This window comes from Oculina patagonica, chromosome 8 (assembly GCF_052425735.1).
Source record: "Oculina patagonica isolate OP01 chromosome 8, crgOcupat, whole genome shotgun sequence".
Lineage (NCBI taxonomy): Eukaryota > Metazoa > Cnidaria > Anthozoa > Scleractinia > Oculinidae > Oculina > Oculina patagonica.
In genome coordinates this window covers 20915450-20935271 of record NC_135765.1, presented here as the reverse complement: position 1 = coordinate 20935271, position 19822 = coordinate 20915450, and the positions used below count along the sequence as shown (strand labels likewise).

General features: G+C 38.2%; 1 protein-coding gene and 1 pseudogene across 2 annotated transcripts; one reads left to right on the top strand and one right to left on the bottom strand.

Moving 5' to 3' along the window:
• Positions 1-5928: 5928 nt before the first annotated feature.
• LOC144662695 (uncharacterized) lies at positions 5929-9348 on the top strand (annotated as a pseudogene). The gene is made up of 4 exons (XR_013572512.1): positions 5929-6497; positions 7025-7122; positions 7560-7676; positions 7839-9348. The product of XR_013572512.1 is annotated as an uncharacterized LOC144662695 (transcript).
• A 151-nt stretch (positions 9349-9499) lies between these two features.
• LOC144662697 (uncharacterized) lies at positions 9500-11311 on the bottom strand. Its single transcript, XM_078523553.1, has one exon. It carries the CDS (start codon positions 11309-11311, stop codon positions 10358-10360), a length of 954 nt encoding a protein of 317 aa, XP_078379679.1. The 3' UTR covers positions 9500-10357.
• Positions 11312-19822: the final 8511 nt, after the last annotated feature.

Here is a 19822-nt window from a genome sequence, read left to right as displayed (position 1 = left end):
TTTTTATCACCTCTCTATATTTATACTCCCCCTCCGCCTGTCTTTCTTATGGGTTTCCCACTTTTTTTGACGCGCTTACTTTATGGGGTATTTTTTTTAAAACAACTGTGATTGAGGATTGAAATTATCGGACAAACACATAGGGGAAAATTTGTATTGATGTTTTTTTTTTTCCCTTACTTTACCTTATTATGCACGACAGATCGTAGGAAGTGTTTAAAGTTATTAATAGGTTTGTGGCAGCGTATATGACTCTTATCTTTGTTTTTCTTTTTCCTGTTTTTTATACTTACGGGAGATAATATCGGTCCACCCCTATTACCACAACGGTAGTTTACTGAAAAATTACGTTACCCGCGGGTAATCTGCAGATCGGTAGTGTTGTATGTATTTTCATACCTGTTTTTTTGACTTTACTTAGTATTCACAGAAAGTACATGTTAACCCATAACTCAGGTTAGGCGAGTTTTTTTGTGATGTCTTGAGGGTTATCACCATCTTTTAACTGCTCCTGTATTGGGAATACTGAAAGGACAATTTTCCCCTCCGCACTTCCCCTCCGCAACAGCGAACAACGTTCTTAATTCTCATCCCGAGCTCTACATTTGAGTTTCTTTTTGTGATCTTTCTTACACTTCATGAGGAGAATATGTTAGGTAGAGTTTCTCGGATTTTGAGATGACATTTTAAAACAAAAACGCCATTTTCTCTGTTCCCTTCTGCAACAGCCTTCTTTTGAGGCTCTGTGATCTAATTTATTTTGGAAAGCAGGGCAGCAGCAAAAGCTTTCTTGAGACTACCTGTGATTAGGTACGTCCTATTAACACATATGTCTCTTTCCTCCCAATACTGTGGATAGCTGGACACTTCTTCCCTCGTCTATTGTTGGGTATACTGCTGCCTTCACTCTACTGCTAACTATAGTTAGGGCGTTAACTATAGTTAGCTTCTCTTCCCCACTATATTACCTCGCTGATCCAATACACCAACTATATTATCAAGTTCTGGTAGTCTTATCGCTCTCGTAATTTCATTTACGTCAGAGGAAAAAGAAAAAATCAATTATCTTTACTTTTCTTTTATCTTACTTCTTTTTTCTCTTCCCTCCGTGCTTGGAAACTGACAAGCTGTCATTTTTATCTTATTTTTCTTTGTGCCCCGAACACTAACTATATTGTTCGTCCTATTATTCATCGTTGGCGTAACTTTGTGTTTATGTGGGTTGGTGTTGTTCAGGTGTTAGTGTGGGATCCTTTGATCTTTGTCTTCCTGTGTGATGCGAAGGAACTTGTTATAACGCTATTGTGGTGAATAACATCGATATCTTTTTTTTTTTTTCTTTTATGGTGGAGGTTTTTGCTCCTTTTCTGTGGGAAGCTTGATCGCATGATTGTTTCTTACTTTTTTTTATTATGTTTTTTTTTTGAGGGGGAGGGTGCAGAGGGAGGGGATGGGGATGGGGTTCTTCAATGAAGAAACTCTTTTTTTCCTTCCCGGCCTGTTGGCCCTTCCTTCCTCCGGTTCCTGGGGGTGGGGCAGTCTCGGCCAAAACTGTTAGGGTTGAGCTTTATTGACTGGTGGGGGGGAGGACTAGAAAAATCCTAATTCTTGGGGAGGTTGGATTTTATGAAAATTCTTCATATTATCAGACCTTACCACATCCGTAACTTATCAATAGTCCTTCTCGGGCTCTGGGGTACACAAAGTAGCTAGTAGGTTTTTTTTTTCTGCTTTTAATCCTAACTTCCATTCTTTTATTTCACTACTCTTTTTTGCTCCTTTCTTTCACTGACCTACTTGGCCGTTTTTATACCGGGTTACCTTCTGCGCTCGGCTTTGTTGCTCGTCTGGTTTCCTCTCTAGTATAAGACGGGCACAGAGCTCTCGCTACTTTCCGTCTTGCGGAACGGGAAGCTTTCTCCTCTCGCCCGTCTTTCTACAGCGAGCAATTTCTGCGCCTCTCTCGGCCTTGCATTACCTGGAGGATCTGTTGTCCTGAAGTTTTGCTGACTGATTTGATTATTATTTTTTCTGTGGTGCGCAGTGCACTTTCTGACACAGCAGTTTTCAGTCTCCTGGAGCTGTCACATTTGATGGCACTGTGAGTGTCAGCTCCACAGGGATCTTATAGCTGGGGATCTTCTTTTGTTTTCCTATTAATTACCACTCAACTCGCACATTGAGGAATTCCTTTCATTCGGTAGCTATTTTCGAGGTGCACTGCTAGAGGGCATGTTAGCCGCTGCTGATTTTTCCTACCCACCCCTCTTTTTGGCTGCTATTGTTCCTCTTTCCTCTTCTGCACTTTGCTTTTTCTACAGTACTTTGTTGTATTTTTGTTTACTCCAGAGGAGGTGGAGAACATTGTTATAAGTGTGCCTCTTCCTTTGCTATAACTTATCAGATTTATTTATAATCTTGCGGGACTTATTTGTTAATTTTTTTACTTCTTTTTTGTTGACTTATTTATGCTTTTTTTTTTTTTCTTCTTTGGCTTTTCCTCTCTTTTGAGAGGAGGCTCATTTATTTTTATAGATCTAGCTTTTTTGTGCTTTCTTTTTAGCCAATACTGAGTGCTGTTCTTTTTTCTTTTCCTTTTTTTTAGTTTCTTGACATGTTTTGACCCTGTTTTGAGCACTACTACTTGCTGGCAGGGATGCTTGAACAGCTGCAGTAGATCCTTGTAGGTGCTAAGACACAGCTTCAAATGGCAGGGCCTTTCTCTAGTGCTTGGTTGTTTTTTTTTGTTGGCTTCCTGGCGTTAGAATCTCTTTCTGTCCCTTTACCACTGACTTTGTAGTGTAGCTGTTTTTGTACTTTTTTCTTTTCCTCCTTTTCTTTGCCTCTATTTTCTCCGTTCTCGTACGGCACTTGCTCCGTATTTCTTCCCTTTCCTCTCCAGCTAGCCTTGCCATTCCTCCCTTCCACCTATGCTCGGCCGATTGCCGCACGTCTTAGTATCTCTCTTTTTTCTCTCTCCTCTTGGCACTTTTCAACTTGGGTTCGCGTTCCCTAGTTGTTCCCTTCTTGTCTCTCCCCCCCTCGGACTTTTTGCCCGCTGTTTCCTTTCTATTTTTTTTGTCGTTTTTTTTTTTTTTCTCCTATTACCCTGTCTACATCCTTTTCCCTTCCCCCATCTTTCTTCCTTTCTTTTAATTGTGGGCATCTTTTCCTATATTTTTACTCTCCTTTTTGAGCGATGAATGTGTTCTTGTTGTATTTCTGGTGGTGCTGTCAAGAGCACTTGGCTGTCTGTGTTCTGAAACAAACAAATCAAACTCCTTCTTATTTTATCAAACAAAATCACAGTACGTTTATCACTTTTCAATCTGTGCTTTTTTCTTATGTGTAAATGTCACTCTTGATTTGACCTGGTTTAACACTCTATAGCTAAGCAGGCATCATAAAGTCATTATTGTATGTGTTGTGTTTTACCTTGTGGTGGACATTCTTTTTTCTTATTCTTTCACTTTCATTCCCTTCGTTGTTTACATTGGTGATGGATTTTCCTCTCCTGTATTTAAATTTTATAATTTCATTACTTCTCTACATTCTCTTTTGATTTCTTTTTTACAGTTGGATGTTACATTTTTGTACTCCGGTACCTAGATTGTTATGGGCACTCATTTTTTATGATCAATGTTTTGTGGCTTGTTACTATTGATTTGGCTTACTTCTGGATTGCTCTACTATATCTTGTATGTAACTGTATGTAAATATTATAGACGTGCTAGACTTTCAATTATAGTTCCAGATTTTTACATGTAACAATCAGTCACAATTAATCTACTGAGGACACATAACAAGATACAACTGTACAATATAAAGCAGACTGAAGCAGTCTGAGTAGAGGTAGCCACCCTGAAATATTTATCTCCTTTTCCTCACACTTGCTTTGGCATTCCTCATTCAAGGATTGATTGTCAAACTTGTGTTTTTGAGTCTTGCTTGCGGCTGCGCATGCGCATTGCGCATGCGCATTAGACTCTTTGTTATATGAAAGCTGTTAGCAATCCCAAGGGAATGGTGATCGATATCGTTCGCTGTAATGTAGAAAACAATGATCAGCTGCAAGAACGGACTCCGTACGACACGCACGATTAGTTTAAAAGCCATCAGCGACACGTGTTCCCACGCAATTTTCTCTCACGATATTCAACACTTGAACAGGACGAAAAATTTTCAGTTAGACATTTGTAAGCTTTTTGTGAAAATAATCTTCGTTTTCAGTTCTAGCACTTTGTGTCTTGCTAAGCAAGACGTCTTGAGGCGACTCGCAACATCGACAATTTTTTTTTTTAAAGAACTACCTCGGTTTAAGTCTATTTTTTCTTTACAGTGCAAACTTCAAAAATGTACTGGATGTAAGTACGCGACTAAATCTTTTGGCCGCCACACTGTCCCGGCCTTCCCTGTCTCTTACACTCTCAGGATCTATTCTTCTACAGCTAAATCATAAAATGGTACATGATATGGAGGGTTCGCGAATTGTACATCTGAAATCTTCGCTCCTGTGTTGGTAGCTCGAATTGCTATCAGCGTTCAAAAGTCATCTATATTGCGGGCATTACACCCGTTTTTAGGAAAATCTGTCACTTGCTTAAGTACGGGTAACAGTCACTATTTCGTGCTTTTATTGCAAAATCTGTTTGAAGAGTCATCATCAAAATGGTGAAAAATCTAGAAAGATGTGAAGCTCAACCCTTGTTGGAACATGCTTTTGTAAATCGTCACGCAGTCTTGTCCAAATGTTTAATCGTTTCTGCTTTTACGGACAATACGGAAGAAGTAACATCAACTCCTGTTCATACTTTAAATTTGTGAAGCATATAACATTTATGACTGTTTCGTTTTCATCCATATCATCCACGATGCCCCTAGCTTGCTATAAGCATTTTAAATTAAACTCCCGAACACAAACCTCTAACCAATTTTAACCGGCTTACGAAAACCGCGCAATCTGTATCACTATGCCATACGGCATTAGACTCATGTCACCCTTGGTGACCTATTTTTCTATACTTTTTCATTTTAATGGAAATTACCAACTTTAATGCCACAGTGCAAACAATAATGAGCGTATCACCTTCATTAGCAAGTAAAGAATTTCAACTAAGATTTTTTTCCTGTAATGGCCTATCCTTCAATCGGCGCTTCTCGATTGAGGCAACGTCTGCATAAACCTGAACCACTGAGCGATATTTTTGGCCGATTTTCTGACCGTTATTGTGTTCGTATTCCTTCGGCCTTCCATAAAAGAATAGCATGTTTATCCCTGAGGTATCTGGTACCTAGCAAGGCCCTAGTGAGGCTAAGTAAGGACATGCTCGTTTGGAACTTTCACGGTCACGTATTCTGAAAGCCATTTCTGCAAGAAGAATTTTGACAGCTTCGTTTTTTCACATAAGGCTTTTGAAAATCCTGTGGTAAATTTGATGGCGAAATGGAAATCAGTTTACTGATATTGAAGAAGAGTAGAATGGCGCTAAAAAGCACCCAGTCACTTATTAAGGAATGTTGTTCAGTTAGGCTGAAATGAAACTGTATTGGTGTAATGAATGTTTGTGCTTATGCAAATATCCAGATGAACGTGCAAAAGTCGAGACGACTATTTTTTTGCTTACTTGACACTTTGGCGTTAAAGAAGTATTCATTACAGCTATTGTACATTTATCTTCATTAAGAAATCCGTATACTCGGTGATTTATGACCCTCTCAAATCAGTTAAACTTTGGCATGTAACTTGAATCCTGATAGTTGTATTTGTAAAATGACTTAATTTGGCCAAAACGTCTCACTTTAAGATGACAGTTAGCTACAAAGTTGACCGAAGGATGGTAACCCTTCTTCCCGTCATTCCCCTGCGCGTGCCTTTTTTCTCACAAAAAAAAGACTGGGGAAGAGTCAGCCCATACCCATCCCTTTCATTTCCCATTTCCAGGAAAACCCAACTGCGCTTCTTCAAAACAAGAAATAAAAGGTTCTACGTCTTTTCTCTGGCTTGTGAAGCTGCCAAAACCAAATACAAGCAAAAAAAAAAAAAAAGAAAATTAATATGCTTCTCTAAAAATCCTCAAACGTGAAATTTGTAAAATGGAAATTATCTAAAACTTCTATCTAGCATTGTTATTATTACTGTTATTGAAACCATTTATATCCACAGTGATATCGATTTGTGAGAAGGAGTTGTCAAAAGTTGTGTGTATACACTTGCAGGCTGTGCATTTTGGTGCCATTTCTTATTATGTTTTTTTTTTAACCTCCCTCAGACAGGTGAAAATGGTACAATCAAGTGCCCTGTTTGTCAAAATGAATTTAAAGATATTGTAACCCAGTGCCGTTCACACCAGCAAGATGTTGTTTTGCTGTCTACACAAGCACCATCTCCGACGAATCCTAGTGAAGAAAATGGCCTAAGAATAGCACCATCAGCAGACCTTCATGAAGAATCAAGTGAATGTGAGGAAAGTGACGAAGGTCAACGTGTAGAGCCCCAGGTTTGATCTCTTTTCTAATGTAAAAATATTGCACAGTGTATTTTAAGGTGTGTATATGTTCTGTAGGTCAAAAGTAAGTTGGTCGAGAGTTTAACTAAAGGAGCATCCTTTTTTGTGCCATCTATTTGCTTTTGATAAATACTTTTTTACTCTAACCTGCATGTAAGCTCTTGCTGGAAAATGGAACAAAAAATATCTTTCTACGGCTCTAGATTCAGGAAGAAAGAATTAAGGAGGATAAAGAAGACTACTTTTTAGCCACCTATGTACTTTTCTGAGAAAGAAATTTTTATAAAGAGTTCAATGTGATTTTGAATTCTTTTAATTTTTACAATACAGTTGTAACATCTTAAGCTATAAAAAATACACATTTCTAAGTCATCAGTTTATTGGCATGATACACTACAAATGTGTATATGTTACCATACTGTGAAAACTTGGGGGACAGTGTTCAAAGCTGTTAACATTGCGATAAAAACTAATAAATAATCATTGTCTAACTTATTGGCTTCTTATTACAAGTGTAGCAAGAAGACATCTCATTTCCCCAGAGGATGCACAGTGTTCTTCAGCATGCTTTGTTATTGGCTAAGTACATGTAGCTCATGAAAAACTGTAGTGTGAGGTACTTGGCTTAATTATAATGGCAAGACTCTGGACTCTGGATCAAAAGACTCAGGACGAAGGCTGGCAAGAGTCCTAGTGTTGCGCATTATTTTTAACAAGGCCGTTTACATAATTACAGAGCCTCTCTCTGCACATGCATAGTTTATGTCACGTAAAAAAATTTGTTGACGTTTAAAGAACACTTAAATGTATCACATTGCACAGTTAGATTGTTTCTTAGAACTGCAGGAGAGGAAAATAAATGGTTTGCGTTACGTTATAAGAAAAACAAAGATGGAAAATTGCTGGATAACGCCAACCTGCTTAAGAATATTGAAGGTTGATAAATGAAATGATGGTCGCCTTTTTCTGAAAGTTATTCATCTGACTAATTGGTTCAAGAAAGGTTGATAAGAGGTAAATGGTACAAAACACAGTTTTGTTTTCATCTTTCAGACAAAAAGGCGAGCTACTGCAGATGCCAACAGAGGCTACCAGTTTAGGCAAAGCAGCCTACCCCAGCTGCTGGGGGATAATGATCAGACAAAGAACAAGGCCAATGACACAGAAAAGGTACATATTTTATTGCGTGGTACCTCTGATTTGTGAATTGAGTATCGTGTAGCACTTTACCTCACTTTAAGTTGTTTTTCACACACTCCTTTTTTACATCTACTTACTCTTCGTATGTTCCCTCAGTTTTTTTAGTAAGTTAAAATTTGTTCATTTCCTTAGACCATTCCGAAAAGGAGAATTGAAGCCTTCTCTACCTTATGTGATCAGGGAAACTCAAGAAGCGTCACAATAAACCGTGAAACCATTGTACAGGATATGTTAAACTTGTATAATGAGAAATCCACAGTAGAATCACTTTTAAATGTTACTTTTGTTAACGAACCTGCCATGGATCTTAATGGGGTAAAACGAGAAGCATTTACTCTTTTTTGGGAAAAAGTAAATGCCTCTTTATTTCGAAGGTACAACAACGTATGTCCCACGTTTTCCCCCTTCTTTATACCGCATTAGGTAGGATTATGTCTCATGGATACGTTATGGTTGGGATTTTCCCAACATTAATAAGTGAAACATTTTTTACCGCACTTGTTGCTGGCAAGGAATATGTTTCTGACGAAGATTTCCTTGACGGGTTTTTGGATTTTGTCAGCTCTTACGATAAGTTAAGGCTACAGAATATTATAGGCGAATGCAGTACGCAACAGAGTCTTTCTGCTAGTAGCACTGATTTCCTTCTTGACTTTTTGTCAGAGTTCAATGTGTCAAAAATGCCAAATAAAGATAACGTGCGATCAATACTCGTTAGTGTCGCAAAAACTGAACTTTGGAACAAGACTGTAATGGCAGCGGATTCTTTGAAGGAAGGTCTTTTTGAAGGTGTAGCATCCGAAAAGGTCTGGCTCTCAGCCACCAAAGATCTAGTGGTTGATCTTTACAAATCCCTACAAGTTACAACTGACAAAGCTCTCTCCCTTATTGTTATAGACGATCCTTCTGCATTGTCGAAAGGGCAGGATATTGTTTTTACATATTTCAAGAAGTATGTAAGATCACTCAATGAAAATGAATTGTCATGCTTTCTTCGCTATGTAACAGGCAGTTCTGCTATTGTAGTTCCATCTATTAAGGTAATTTTCCATGCGCACGTTGGAAATTTGCCACATGTTACAGTACATGCTTGCTCAGCAGTAGTGGATTTGCCCTCTGGGGGGTATGATAGTTTTACAGATTTCAAGTCTCAAATGGACGAAGTATTGAAAAATGCAGAGTCGTGGAAATTCTCGCTAGTTTAAAAGCAAAACATTCAGGCTTTCTTTTTCATAAGTAATTCTGCGCTTTTCTCCCCAGAGAGAACGCTTGAGAGAAGCGGTTTTTTAACCGAGAGAATGTGCATGTTAGTTCCGTACATGTAGTTTTAAGTTAGATTTTTTTAGAGCGAGACTGGAGTCAAATGAAGTACTAGAACAATAATAATCGTATTGCCATATGTGTTGATACCTGTTCTGGTATCATCAGAGACGTTTCATTATAAAGAGCATTCTATAATGCAAGTCTCCTCTCTGGAAATGAGTAAAGCGCTTTAATGTTAAGTATCAAATATTAATGTTAAATATTAAGTATTTCAAGTTTACGATTTTATTGACATGCACTGTTGCGTTTTGCGCTGTTAGGCCTTGTTACAGTTAAAAAATATTAAAGAAAAATAAAGTGAATTCTTTTTCATTTTAAACCTCATGTGGAATATTGATTTTAACAATGATATGAACTCAACTAAATCAGGAAAAGTTAACATTACAGTCAACTCTCGTTATGGCGGACACCCTCTGGACGTCGTAATACCGGGAGTCATTTCCAGTCAAAACCTCTTTTGCCGGGATCTGAATTTTGTCCATTTTGTCCGTATTGGTGTGTCCGCAAGGCGAGAGTTGACTGTAATCGTTCCCTCAAAATTTGATGACCGGGCCATAAATGTACCACGACATACACAACGTAGCTAGTTTGGCTTTGGGTATCGGTGCAATCGGGACCGGAATAGCCAATAACGTCAACAGCAAATGCCTAAAGGAGGGAGACAACCACAAAATGGTTGCTGTGGATGACTTCTATCCATAATATCTTGGGCTCCCTTAATGTCTTGGTTTAGTTTTTGGCCATGTTTGTTCTGTTGGAGGATGCCTTCACTCTTGTTAGCCATGACCATATTTGGTAAGTTACGTGACCAGAACGCAAAAACCCTTAAAAATCACACAGCTTACACTTTTCTCCGATGAAACAAAAGGTAAAGGAAAGAGTACATTCAGGTACAAAAACTGTAGTATGGATTTGTTCAAATATGCGATCGATATTAAAAAGCTATGAAGTCACAAAAACTTAATGACCTCATAACCTTTTTAGTGACGCGGATCTTAACAAAACCATACTACAGATTCTACAGATTCGTTGGCATTGGTTTCAACGGAGAAAGATGTAACGTGTAGGCTTAAAGGGGTTTTTTGTTCTGGTCATATGACTTACCAAATATGGTCATGACCACCGAAAGTGAACGAAACCTCTAATAGAACAAACATGGCAAAAAACTTAGTCCAAGATACTAAAGGAGCAACCATGTTGTAGTTAAGGGTCATCCCCCTTAATTATAAAAGAACGCAGCCAGCACTAATAACAAGAGATAGAACTTGCAATGACGGTCAGCATGCCGTCATTTTTGTTTGAACATGACAAAAGCGTGGGTAATACAATTAGGTTTGCATGATGTCCTCTATATGTTCAAGAAGATCTATATACAGTTGCAAAGCCTCATCTGGTTTGCTTGGGGAACTGAGGCTCTCATCCTCCATTATCATGTTGGCTAACTCTTCAAACACTTTGAAAGAATTATTGTCAATGCCCACTCTACCTTGGGCACAGAAAACTTCCTCTGCCAGTTCGATGTCATCTAAAGTGACATCACGAGCATGATTTACCTTTCCATTTAGTTCCGGTAAAAAGTACAAGACATCTGGTCGCCCTGACGGGGAATCAAGGTTTGAAGACTGAGGTCGTATTCGATATAAATTCCATAACTCTGCGCAACGATGCAATTCTTCTCTTATTGGAGGCATGAAGCAAAACTTGAGGCAGTTTACGTGTAAAACATTGTTATCACTGTATAAACCTATCTCCCTTAAATCCTTGAAATAATTTATCCAGACGTCAGTATCCATTTTCCTCAAAGTACTCCACCACGCTTCTATTCTTTGATTGGAAACAGAACGGCCGTACATAAAACTGCTGTCTCCGGCTAACGGGTCGTCATGATCTTCTCTAAAGAAACGTTGGATAGCTACGACGTAGCAATTTTCCGTACCACAATCACTTCTAAGGATTTTTGGGGTTCCTCCGATGCCACGAACACACTTTAAAAAGTAATTTGCTATGGTATATGGGTTGTTATTGGAGTGATCCACTTCAAGCCACATAATACGGCGACTAAAGCCATCAATGGCCCCGTGAATGCAAAAGCCAAAGGGCTTAAGCTTATCATAACCATCAATATGCCAGATAAAGTTCGGTCCACGAGCCTGGTATTTGCGTCGAACAAGACGGTGTCGCGACCTTCTTTCCACTCCTTCAGGATCTAATGCTTTCATCACAGCCCTCACCGTTTCCCTATCAACAACAAGACCATAGGACAAACCCAGTTTTTGGTGCATTAATCGATAACCAATTAAGCGGCCGCTTCCTTCTAGTTCATTTTCTATCGCATCGACAATTTCATTCACAGGGCTTTGTTGTTTCCTTCTTGTAAGACCTCGTTCGCGTAAGATCCTCTTTAACTGCCTCATACTTAAATTGATTCCATGACACATGATTAGAAACGCTAGGATTTCTACGTAATTTATCCCTAAACGAAAGTAGCCTTCAACCAGAGAATCTCGATCCATTGAACTCTGCACATCAAATAAAGAGGGTGTGACGCAGAAAACCTTACTGGTTGAAATGCTGAAAGCAACCAACAGTATTTCCAAAAGTAATACAGGAGAGAAATACATTTCGTGTCAGTTCACGGAAAATCAAACCTGAAACATAAGATGGGATGTGCTTTCTTTAACACAAAAATATAACCATTTAACTAAGATTGTCAGGGGTCGACTCCTTGTTCATTAAAAGAGGTATGCAATCTCCCTACAAAAATAGAATTGGATTCCTATCTAGATATGAATCAAGGGTTCTATTTCTGAGCCATTTTTAATAAGATTTATCTTAACTTCGAGAAACTGTCCCACGTAGGGGTACTTGGGGCAATTTCAGCCGGGTATGTGCCGCTGGCCTTTCAGAATCCCTACCCCATTTTAGTCTATTGTGTTCTTTAAGACCCCAACTTAGTCACTTTGGGGAAATGAAATTTCGCGATCCCAAAATCCCGAAATTTGCAACTCCATTTTTCTAACTTAATTGAAAATGACTGAAATTACAATCCCATTATATAGTCAAACCAGACGTGAAAATGCGATCCCACCCAACGGCACATCCCCAGTAGTCATTTTAAGGAAGTGACCCCCTGGAACTGGCCCCGGATACGTAGCCAGCTAGCTAATCAGAGAGTAGGCCAAGTTTAGCCTATTCTCAGTGCATAATGCTCTTTCAACCACTGCAATTGCACATTTTTACATTTAGTCATGTACGTTTAGCAAACGAAAACGTAAATTTAACATTTAAAACAGTTTTAACGCCCCTGACAACTAATTCTACAGCATACAAACATCTTACCTCGTCCGTGTTCGCCATCTTGAAACGGCAGCAGTACGTGTTTGATGCGCAGAGCCTGGTGCGCAGTTATAAGTGTCGATCGACAGTTATAAGTGTCGATCGACAGTTATATGTGTCGATCGACAGTTGTATGTGTCGATCGACAGTTATATGTGTCGATCGACAGTTATAAATGTCGATCGACAGTTATAAGTGTCGATCGACAGTTATAAGTGTCGATCGACAGTTGTAAGTGTCAATCGACAGTTATCCATTTCGACAGTTGTTAGTGTCGATGGCCAGTTAATAACTGTACATCGACAGTTACTAACTGTCGAGAACAAAAATAAAGAGGTAGTTTGAATGGCCCTAACAAGCCACCGTAGCAAAATGATAACCGGAATTTGGCAACTTTGTTCGAGCAAATTTGAATTGAAAGTTGCAAGTTGCGACGAGCAAACTGTCAATCAATATTGGAACATTGCGCCGCAACATTGCAGAGTTCCCATCAAAAGAACATCCGGTTTGACTGTAAGTCCCACTTCTGGTTCGGAAATACATAGTGAATTCATCCTATTTCTTTACTATTTAAATAAAAAATGCATGAACATAGCTTTTCTATACTGCTATATGTTTTCTATGTTATTTGGAATCTAAATTATGGTTCTGACATACATAGTAAATACATCATATTTGATCGCCCCAGCTGTTTTTGTTGACACGTATAGGCTACTATATTTGTGTCAATGGTACATGTATATGAGCTCATATACCATTGCCTGTTAACCAATCAAAACCCAGGAATTGCAATTAGCCTGTGTACAGCCGTCCCGCTTCCCTAAAAAAATCGGGGAGGGAACAAGAAGCATAACGTTTACAGCACAAAATGTAATAACCAACATTCTTCGTTCTCCAAGTAAAGCTACAACAGTTTTCGGCAAAGCCAGACACTGTCATTTGTACAATACATTGTGCAACAGTAGTAGTTAGCGGTCGGGCCCAGAATCACAATTATTAAATCCAAGAAGTCATTCGCCTTCACGGATAAATTTCAGAGCTTGTCCTTCCAAACCAAACATTTTAAATCGAAAGGCTGAAAAGTTCGAATGCTGGAAAAACGAACGAGCTCTGAAAAGTCATGGGCTTACCTTGCTGCCTGTGGTTTTTGTTTGACTTGTCGCAAAACACTCATCGCACGAAACAAGCTAGGTGACTGAAAATAACAAAATTACAAACACAGAAGTTAGCATAAAATAACTAACAGCGAGCTCCATTAGGAATAAAGGAAAACGACAGAGAGAAATAGACGAGAAAACTTAAAAGACAAATGTGATGAATTCAAAAACCTTGAAAGACGAACTGTACACTGGAAACTCACACGAAAATATGAAACTTACGTCGAAAATTCTGGCGCATCATGAGTTTGTTTTCTCCCTTCTGTTCCTTTGTTCTCAAGTACGCTCAAACCTGAGAGACAAAGACTCACTTATTAAATAACTGCAGTTGCCGAAACATAAGTTCAAAACGTCTTTCACTACGCTGTACCTGTTTCAGACTGCTGCCTTCCGAAACCGTCAGTCTCATTTCCATTACTCATGAAGTTAGCTTACCGCTTCTTTGTTTCCAAGATGGACGCCCACTTCACGCAACAAGTTATCAACCGAATAGAAGAACAAAATTGTTATAACAAATTAGCATAAACTAGCATGTCTGCTCCAATCCAGTGACCGTGCCTATAGCAACGCACGAGAAAAATTCGCAAGATGGAGATGAAGCATTCATTATAACAAGCATAAATAGATAAAAATAATAATAAATTGCTGGGTAGCACTTTGTTCATGTACTTTAAAATGTTTCTTGCTTAAAAAACTAATTCCAGTACTCAGAGATAATTTATAACAAGCATGGTCATTATAACAAACATTATAACAAGCATGGTCATTTTGGTATTTTTAATAACTTTCCGCCAGGAGTTTACCGCTATCAGTAACCTATTCATTTATCTTCTCAACGCCATGTGTCAAAGCAGCTTGCGGAAATTATCTCTGAGTACTGGAATTGGTTTTCGTGTGTTTTCTAGTTAAATAAGAAACTAACACTTTCGGCTCATGAAAAAAATCACAGTTAATTGAAGTCTGGAAAACGTTTCGACAGGATGTTAAGCAAAACAAACCTAAAGGTTACCTTTGTAAGTGGTTACTGAATTTTAGCCATTCCAGCGAGTTGGGCGAAAATTGCTAAATTTAGTACTCACTAAGATTTTTCTCGGTCAAATTTAATACGCATTGAATTTAAGTAACCCCCCCCCCCCCCCAAACCCAAAGGAAAACAAAATTAAACATAGTCGACTTGAGAAAAAAATCGATACCGGACCAATAATCTAATTTTTTAAATTCTTGGACAATTGCTTAATTAAAAAGTCGCTATCTTGCTTGGAAAAAATCGCATAAATAAGAAGCCGCTTACAACGGTAACCTTAAGGTAATTCAGATGCCCATACAGGGGCGGATTAAAAGAATTCAGAAAGGGAGCCAAAAACATTTCGGCAAGGCAGCAACCTTGCCCCATGCCCTCAACAAACTCTCAAAAGACGGTTGGTTTAGGGCTTTCCACAAGTTGCTCGGCAACTTTTTAACAACTTTTCATATTTCGAGCAACTTTTTCCCCTTCGAGCAACTTTTTTCCTCTCGAGCAACTTGTTGCATTTTGAGCAATTTCCAGACCGAAGATCTCCGAAGATTATCCGAGTGTTGTTTAAAGGCCATACGAACGTTTCCGAAGATTTACGAAGTTTGCCGAAGATATTCGAGGAACATCTGAAGACGTTTCAATTTTCGCTCATTAAGCATTAAAACATTACAAAACTCGTCAGGAAACATGACGTCCTCGATATCTTCACGATTTTTCTCAATAAAAGGAAACCTCGTTATTTAACAAATTTTCCCCTTAATATGTTATTTAGATACTTCTTTTGCTGTAAAATTGCAGAAAACTGCTTAGAAATCTAACCCTCAAAGGGAAATTAGCATATATTTAGAGAAATTCTCCTGATTAGAAGCAGCGTTTTGAATTTTTTGGAGCAACTTTCGAGCAACTTTTATTATCAGAAGCAATTTTTTTGAATTTTTGCAGCAACTTTCGAGCAACTTTTTGAGAAATTACGGGCAACTTTTTGGGAAATCTCGAGCAACTTGTGGAAAGCCCTAGTTGGTTACAATTTAAAAACAAATCTAGGGAAAAGGGGGGAAGACTCCTGCCCCGTCAGCCCCCTTCTAAATCCGTCCGTGGCATACTTCATACTTTGCTATACACTGGGACGTGCATTTTATGATTCATCTATCTTCGCATCGAAATTATATTCCTTTTACTAAATATTAGTCTTGCTTTTAAGTGTACGAAAGAAAAGTTTGATTACTTTTTCACTCGTTACACGAGTTTTGCTGAGAAGGCCAAATTCGCGATAACCTGTGTCCATTTTTGGTGACATCCTTCCACAAATCAAATTTGATGCTCTGCAATCCACTTCCATCCTTGTAATCCTGTACTTCTTCCTCAAAATAATTGTTCTACTGTTGCTCTGTAGAGTATTTTCATCCAATTTATTTGTGTATTTGTGGTATTTGGCAATATAATTTGGAATATGAAAAGAGGACTTTCGATACTTTGTCAGGACGGTACCTGACGCTGGGCGTTTTCATTGTTTCGGCCGCGAAAACTGCTAGCGCGTCACAGAGTTTAAACGAGACTGTACCCGCCTATGCAATACACAAAACAGGAAATCACAATTTATTTATCATTAGAAATGAAATCAGTTACCGTATTTATTCGATTAAACGCCTCCCTCAAAAAAACGCCGTCCTAAAATAAACGCCGCATCATGATGCAGCGTTTTTTCGAATAATAGACTCAAAAGGCAAATGCAGTGGTAATTAAGTTTGAACAAGCTTAAAAAAATGTTTTCCTTGATTGTAACAATGTTTTAAGATTTTAAGCAAATGAAAGATCAGACAAGCACTAAAACATGTTTTTGTTTTTGAAAATTCAAATGTTCTGTTATCATATACTGTTTGCAAGAAATAAATTGAATTTTAAATAAACGCCGCTTTCATATAAACGCCGCCCTCGAATAAACGCCGCACTCAAATCACGAAAAAATTTAATAAATGCCGCGGAATTAATGGAATAAATACGGTAATCAACAACTCTTGATTGAACTTTGAACTTTGTGCAGTGGTCTACGTCACACGATCCTCTCACGTGAGAGCCCCAGTAACCCCAGTATTGTCCGGTTGCATCTGGTCCCGGTTGTTCAAACAAGGGATAACGCTGTTCACCGGATAAATCACTTTCCAGTGGATAGCGTAGTTTGTTTTGTCAACACATATCTGCTGGAGCTGAGTGATTTATCCAGTGGATAGCGTTATCAACCCCTTGAACAACTAGTCCCTGGCCGTTTTTCAAACGTGTATTTAACGCTCTTATTGTCTTTATATTTGTTTCAACACGTATAACTTCTCCCAACCTTATAATAAGAAATATATGGGGACCAGTTGGGAGAAGTTTAGACCAATCCTCAGTGTAGTATAACAAACAATCGTCGAAAACATGTATTAAGCAAACAATCATCACTATAATCATAAATGTATGATTTTATTTAACAATTATATACCGACGGAAGTGGAGTTGAAAAGTGGTTAACCTCCTTCAATGAGAAAGTATTAATTAAATATTAATAGGATAGATGTGAAGGAGACTATAATTTGCGAACAATTATTCAATGCAATAATATATTTAAACATTGGCAGGCCTTAAACTGCTAGTGTTTGTGGGTGAAAGAAATGGCATACCGTTGAAAACGAAGACTATTTGCTTGTATCAGTTTTGCTATCACAAGCAATATAAACTATACATTTTAAATACCCAATATTACTCTTCTGCATAATTCTTTGTATTCTGTATATAGCTTAATTATGATCTATTCATCCTTTAACTTGTTTATTTGCATACTTTTGTTATTCACATTTTGCTTCCTTTTTTCTATTAATTGTTTTTAGTAATTGATGTGTCTTGTCTGTTTGCTTTTTTAACGTGTCAGTGACCAACACGATAGCATATGCTTCTTTGGTCTCTGAGCACATTTTACTTTGGCTTTATTATTGTTATATTTTCCTTATTTTAATTAATGTATTTTCTGTAAATAGTGTGTGTGATAGTGAAAAATATTTGTAAATAGTGTGAAATAATGAAATCTGAAAATCTGAATCTGTAGAGTGGGGGGGGGGGGATTTCTAACTCCGCTCCTATCTTCTGTTTTCACTTATCTGGGATGCTAAGAGGCCAATTTTGGTTCACTACTATTTAATGTACAAAACATACCCAACCTATTAACAGATAAGATTCAAGGCTCCATCTCTTCCCCAGTCCGATCTTAAAGGACAGCGTGATTGAAGGAGGTACAAAATTCCTAACTCCAATAAGTGCCCGATTATATGGCGAATTTCAGCCCGGTTTGCCGGGCTGGAATTTTGTTGCTATTACATGGGCTGAACACTTTTAAAATTGAATAATTATCGTGGCCGCCATTTTCTTTCGTTGAAAACCACCACTGCGCATCCGCAAGCTCAATTTCAGCCCGGGCTGAAATTGAAAACGCGATTACATGAAGTTTTTCAGTCCGTTTTCCCGGACTGAGATTTCCAGCCCGGTTTCTAAAAACCGGGCTGGAGATAGAGAGATAGCCTGGGCTGTAATTCGGACATTCGGCCCGGGATGAAACTTTCTTCATGTAATCGCAGACGTGTTCATCTCTAGAAATCGCGGACCTCCGAGTCCGCGAATAGTATGTCCTGCGGTACATTGACCGTAGAAGCGAACGCAAGAATTACAAAGAAAATGTATGGAGAATGAAATGTTTTATTAAATATTTCTTGACAAATTAACAAATGTAAAAATGTGAAAGCGAAACACAATAGATTGATGTATTAAGAACCACATTGTACAAGAATTGAAGTGCAGACTTCGAATTTCATTTGTATTCATGAACGTTTTCTGCGAACAGTTTTTGAGACCAAAATTATAAGGCGTAGAGGAGAAATGTATGGCGAAAACCGAAAACTTAAAGTTTATAAACGGGGATTATCGGCAAACTGAATGTGATCGAAAAAATGTGAAAGCAGATTTGATAAAACTATACATGAATCTAACTCACCAAATGATTTACATCTCCTTCCGATTAGATTTCATTTGTATCTTTGCCGTTAGAAAACCACAAAAAATCGCATACTGTAAACACACGGCGGCAATTCACATTGAAATCCCAAAATCCGCTGTCTTTGAGCTACGATATTTCAGCCGTCTTTGCTCCAATTTTGCCGCAAAAGCCATCGTTTGAAAGATCTTTTGCTCCATTTTTATTATCAGGCAATATTTATGACCAGTGGTTTTCCTACTTCACAAAATATTACTCTGTGTAGGCTGCATTTTTGTGTACAATCGTAGATGTATATGAGCCCAAAGTCAGGCTTTCGAATCAGCGGCTATTACCAAGTTTCGCGAGCGGTTAATGTAAGATGCATCAAAATTCCCCGACTCCAATGTCCGCGATTTCTAGCGATGTTTAAGAAGATTTGTTTTGGAAGCCGGGCTGAAATCTTAGCCCGGCAAACCGGGCTGAAATTCCCCATGTAATCAGGCCCTAAGTACCTGCCAGAAAGAAATAGGTCTTGGGGAGGGGGCAGTTCCTATTGGTCCTTGTTCTTACACGAGTGCAATTCGCTTATTAAATTCATGAAACAGACATGTTATTGAAGGGTAATTACATTTTGCGTTATTACATTATGCGTAGAAAATTTATTACATTTTGCGCTAAAAAAAAATATTACATTTTGCGATAACAACTTTATTATATTTTGCGTCAATTTTATTACATTTTGCGTTATTACTTTATTTTGCGACGATTGTTATTACATTTTGCGTTAGTATAACATTTTGCGGTGATTATTACATTTAGCGGCGTAACAAGGTTATTGTTAGGGTTTTGCCAGCTGGTGTCTTTTTCATTTTAAGTAGAGTTCCCATTATCATAGTTTTGTTTGTTGGATCTGCGGTCTGGACAAAAAAAACCTTGGACAAAAATAAAGAGGCGTCAATGCAGATTTCACTGAAAAAATCAATTTGGAAATATAGAATATAAACTTCAATGTTTCGTAACGAAAACTCGTTCACATGGAAACATATCACCTTTTCACAATACTCGCATCGTTGTTGAATGAAAGGTCTTTTTCAATGCAAATACATAAAAAAATATTCTTAATATAACTTGTGTGTCCGAAAATCGAACCCACTCTGGTAAGTAAAGAAACTAACGCATGCACAACACATTTCACTATGTCGTTGTATGGTTTTTTTGTGTTAGTTGTTTGTTTAGGCGCTGTTCTAATCACCAGCACTCTTGTATATGTACACAAAACTTTCCC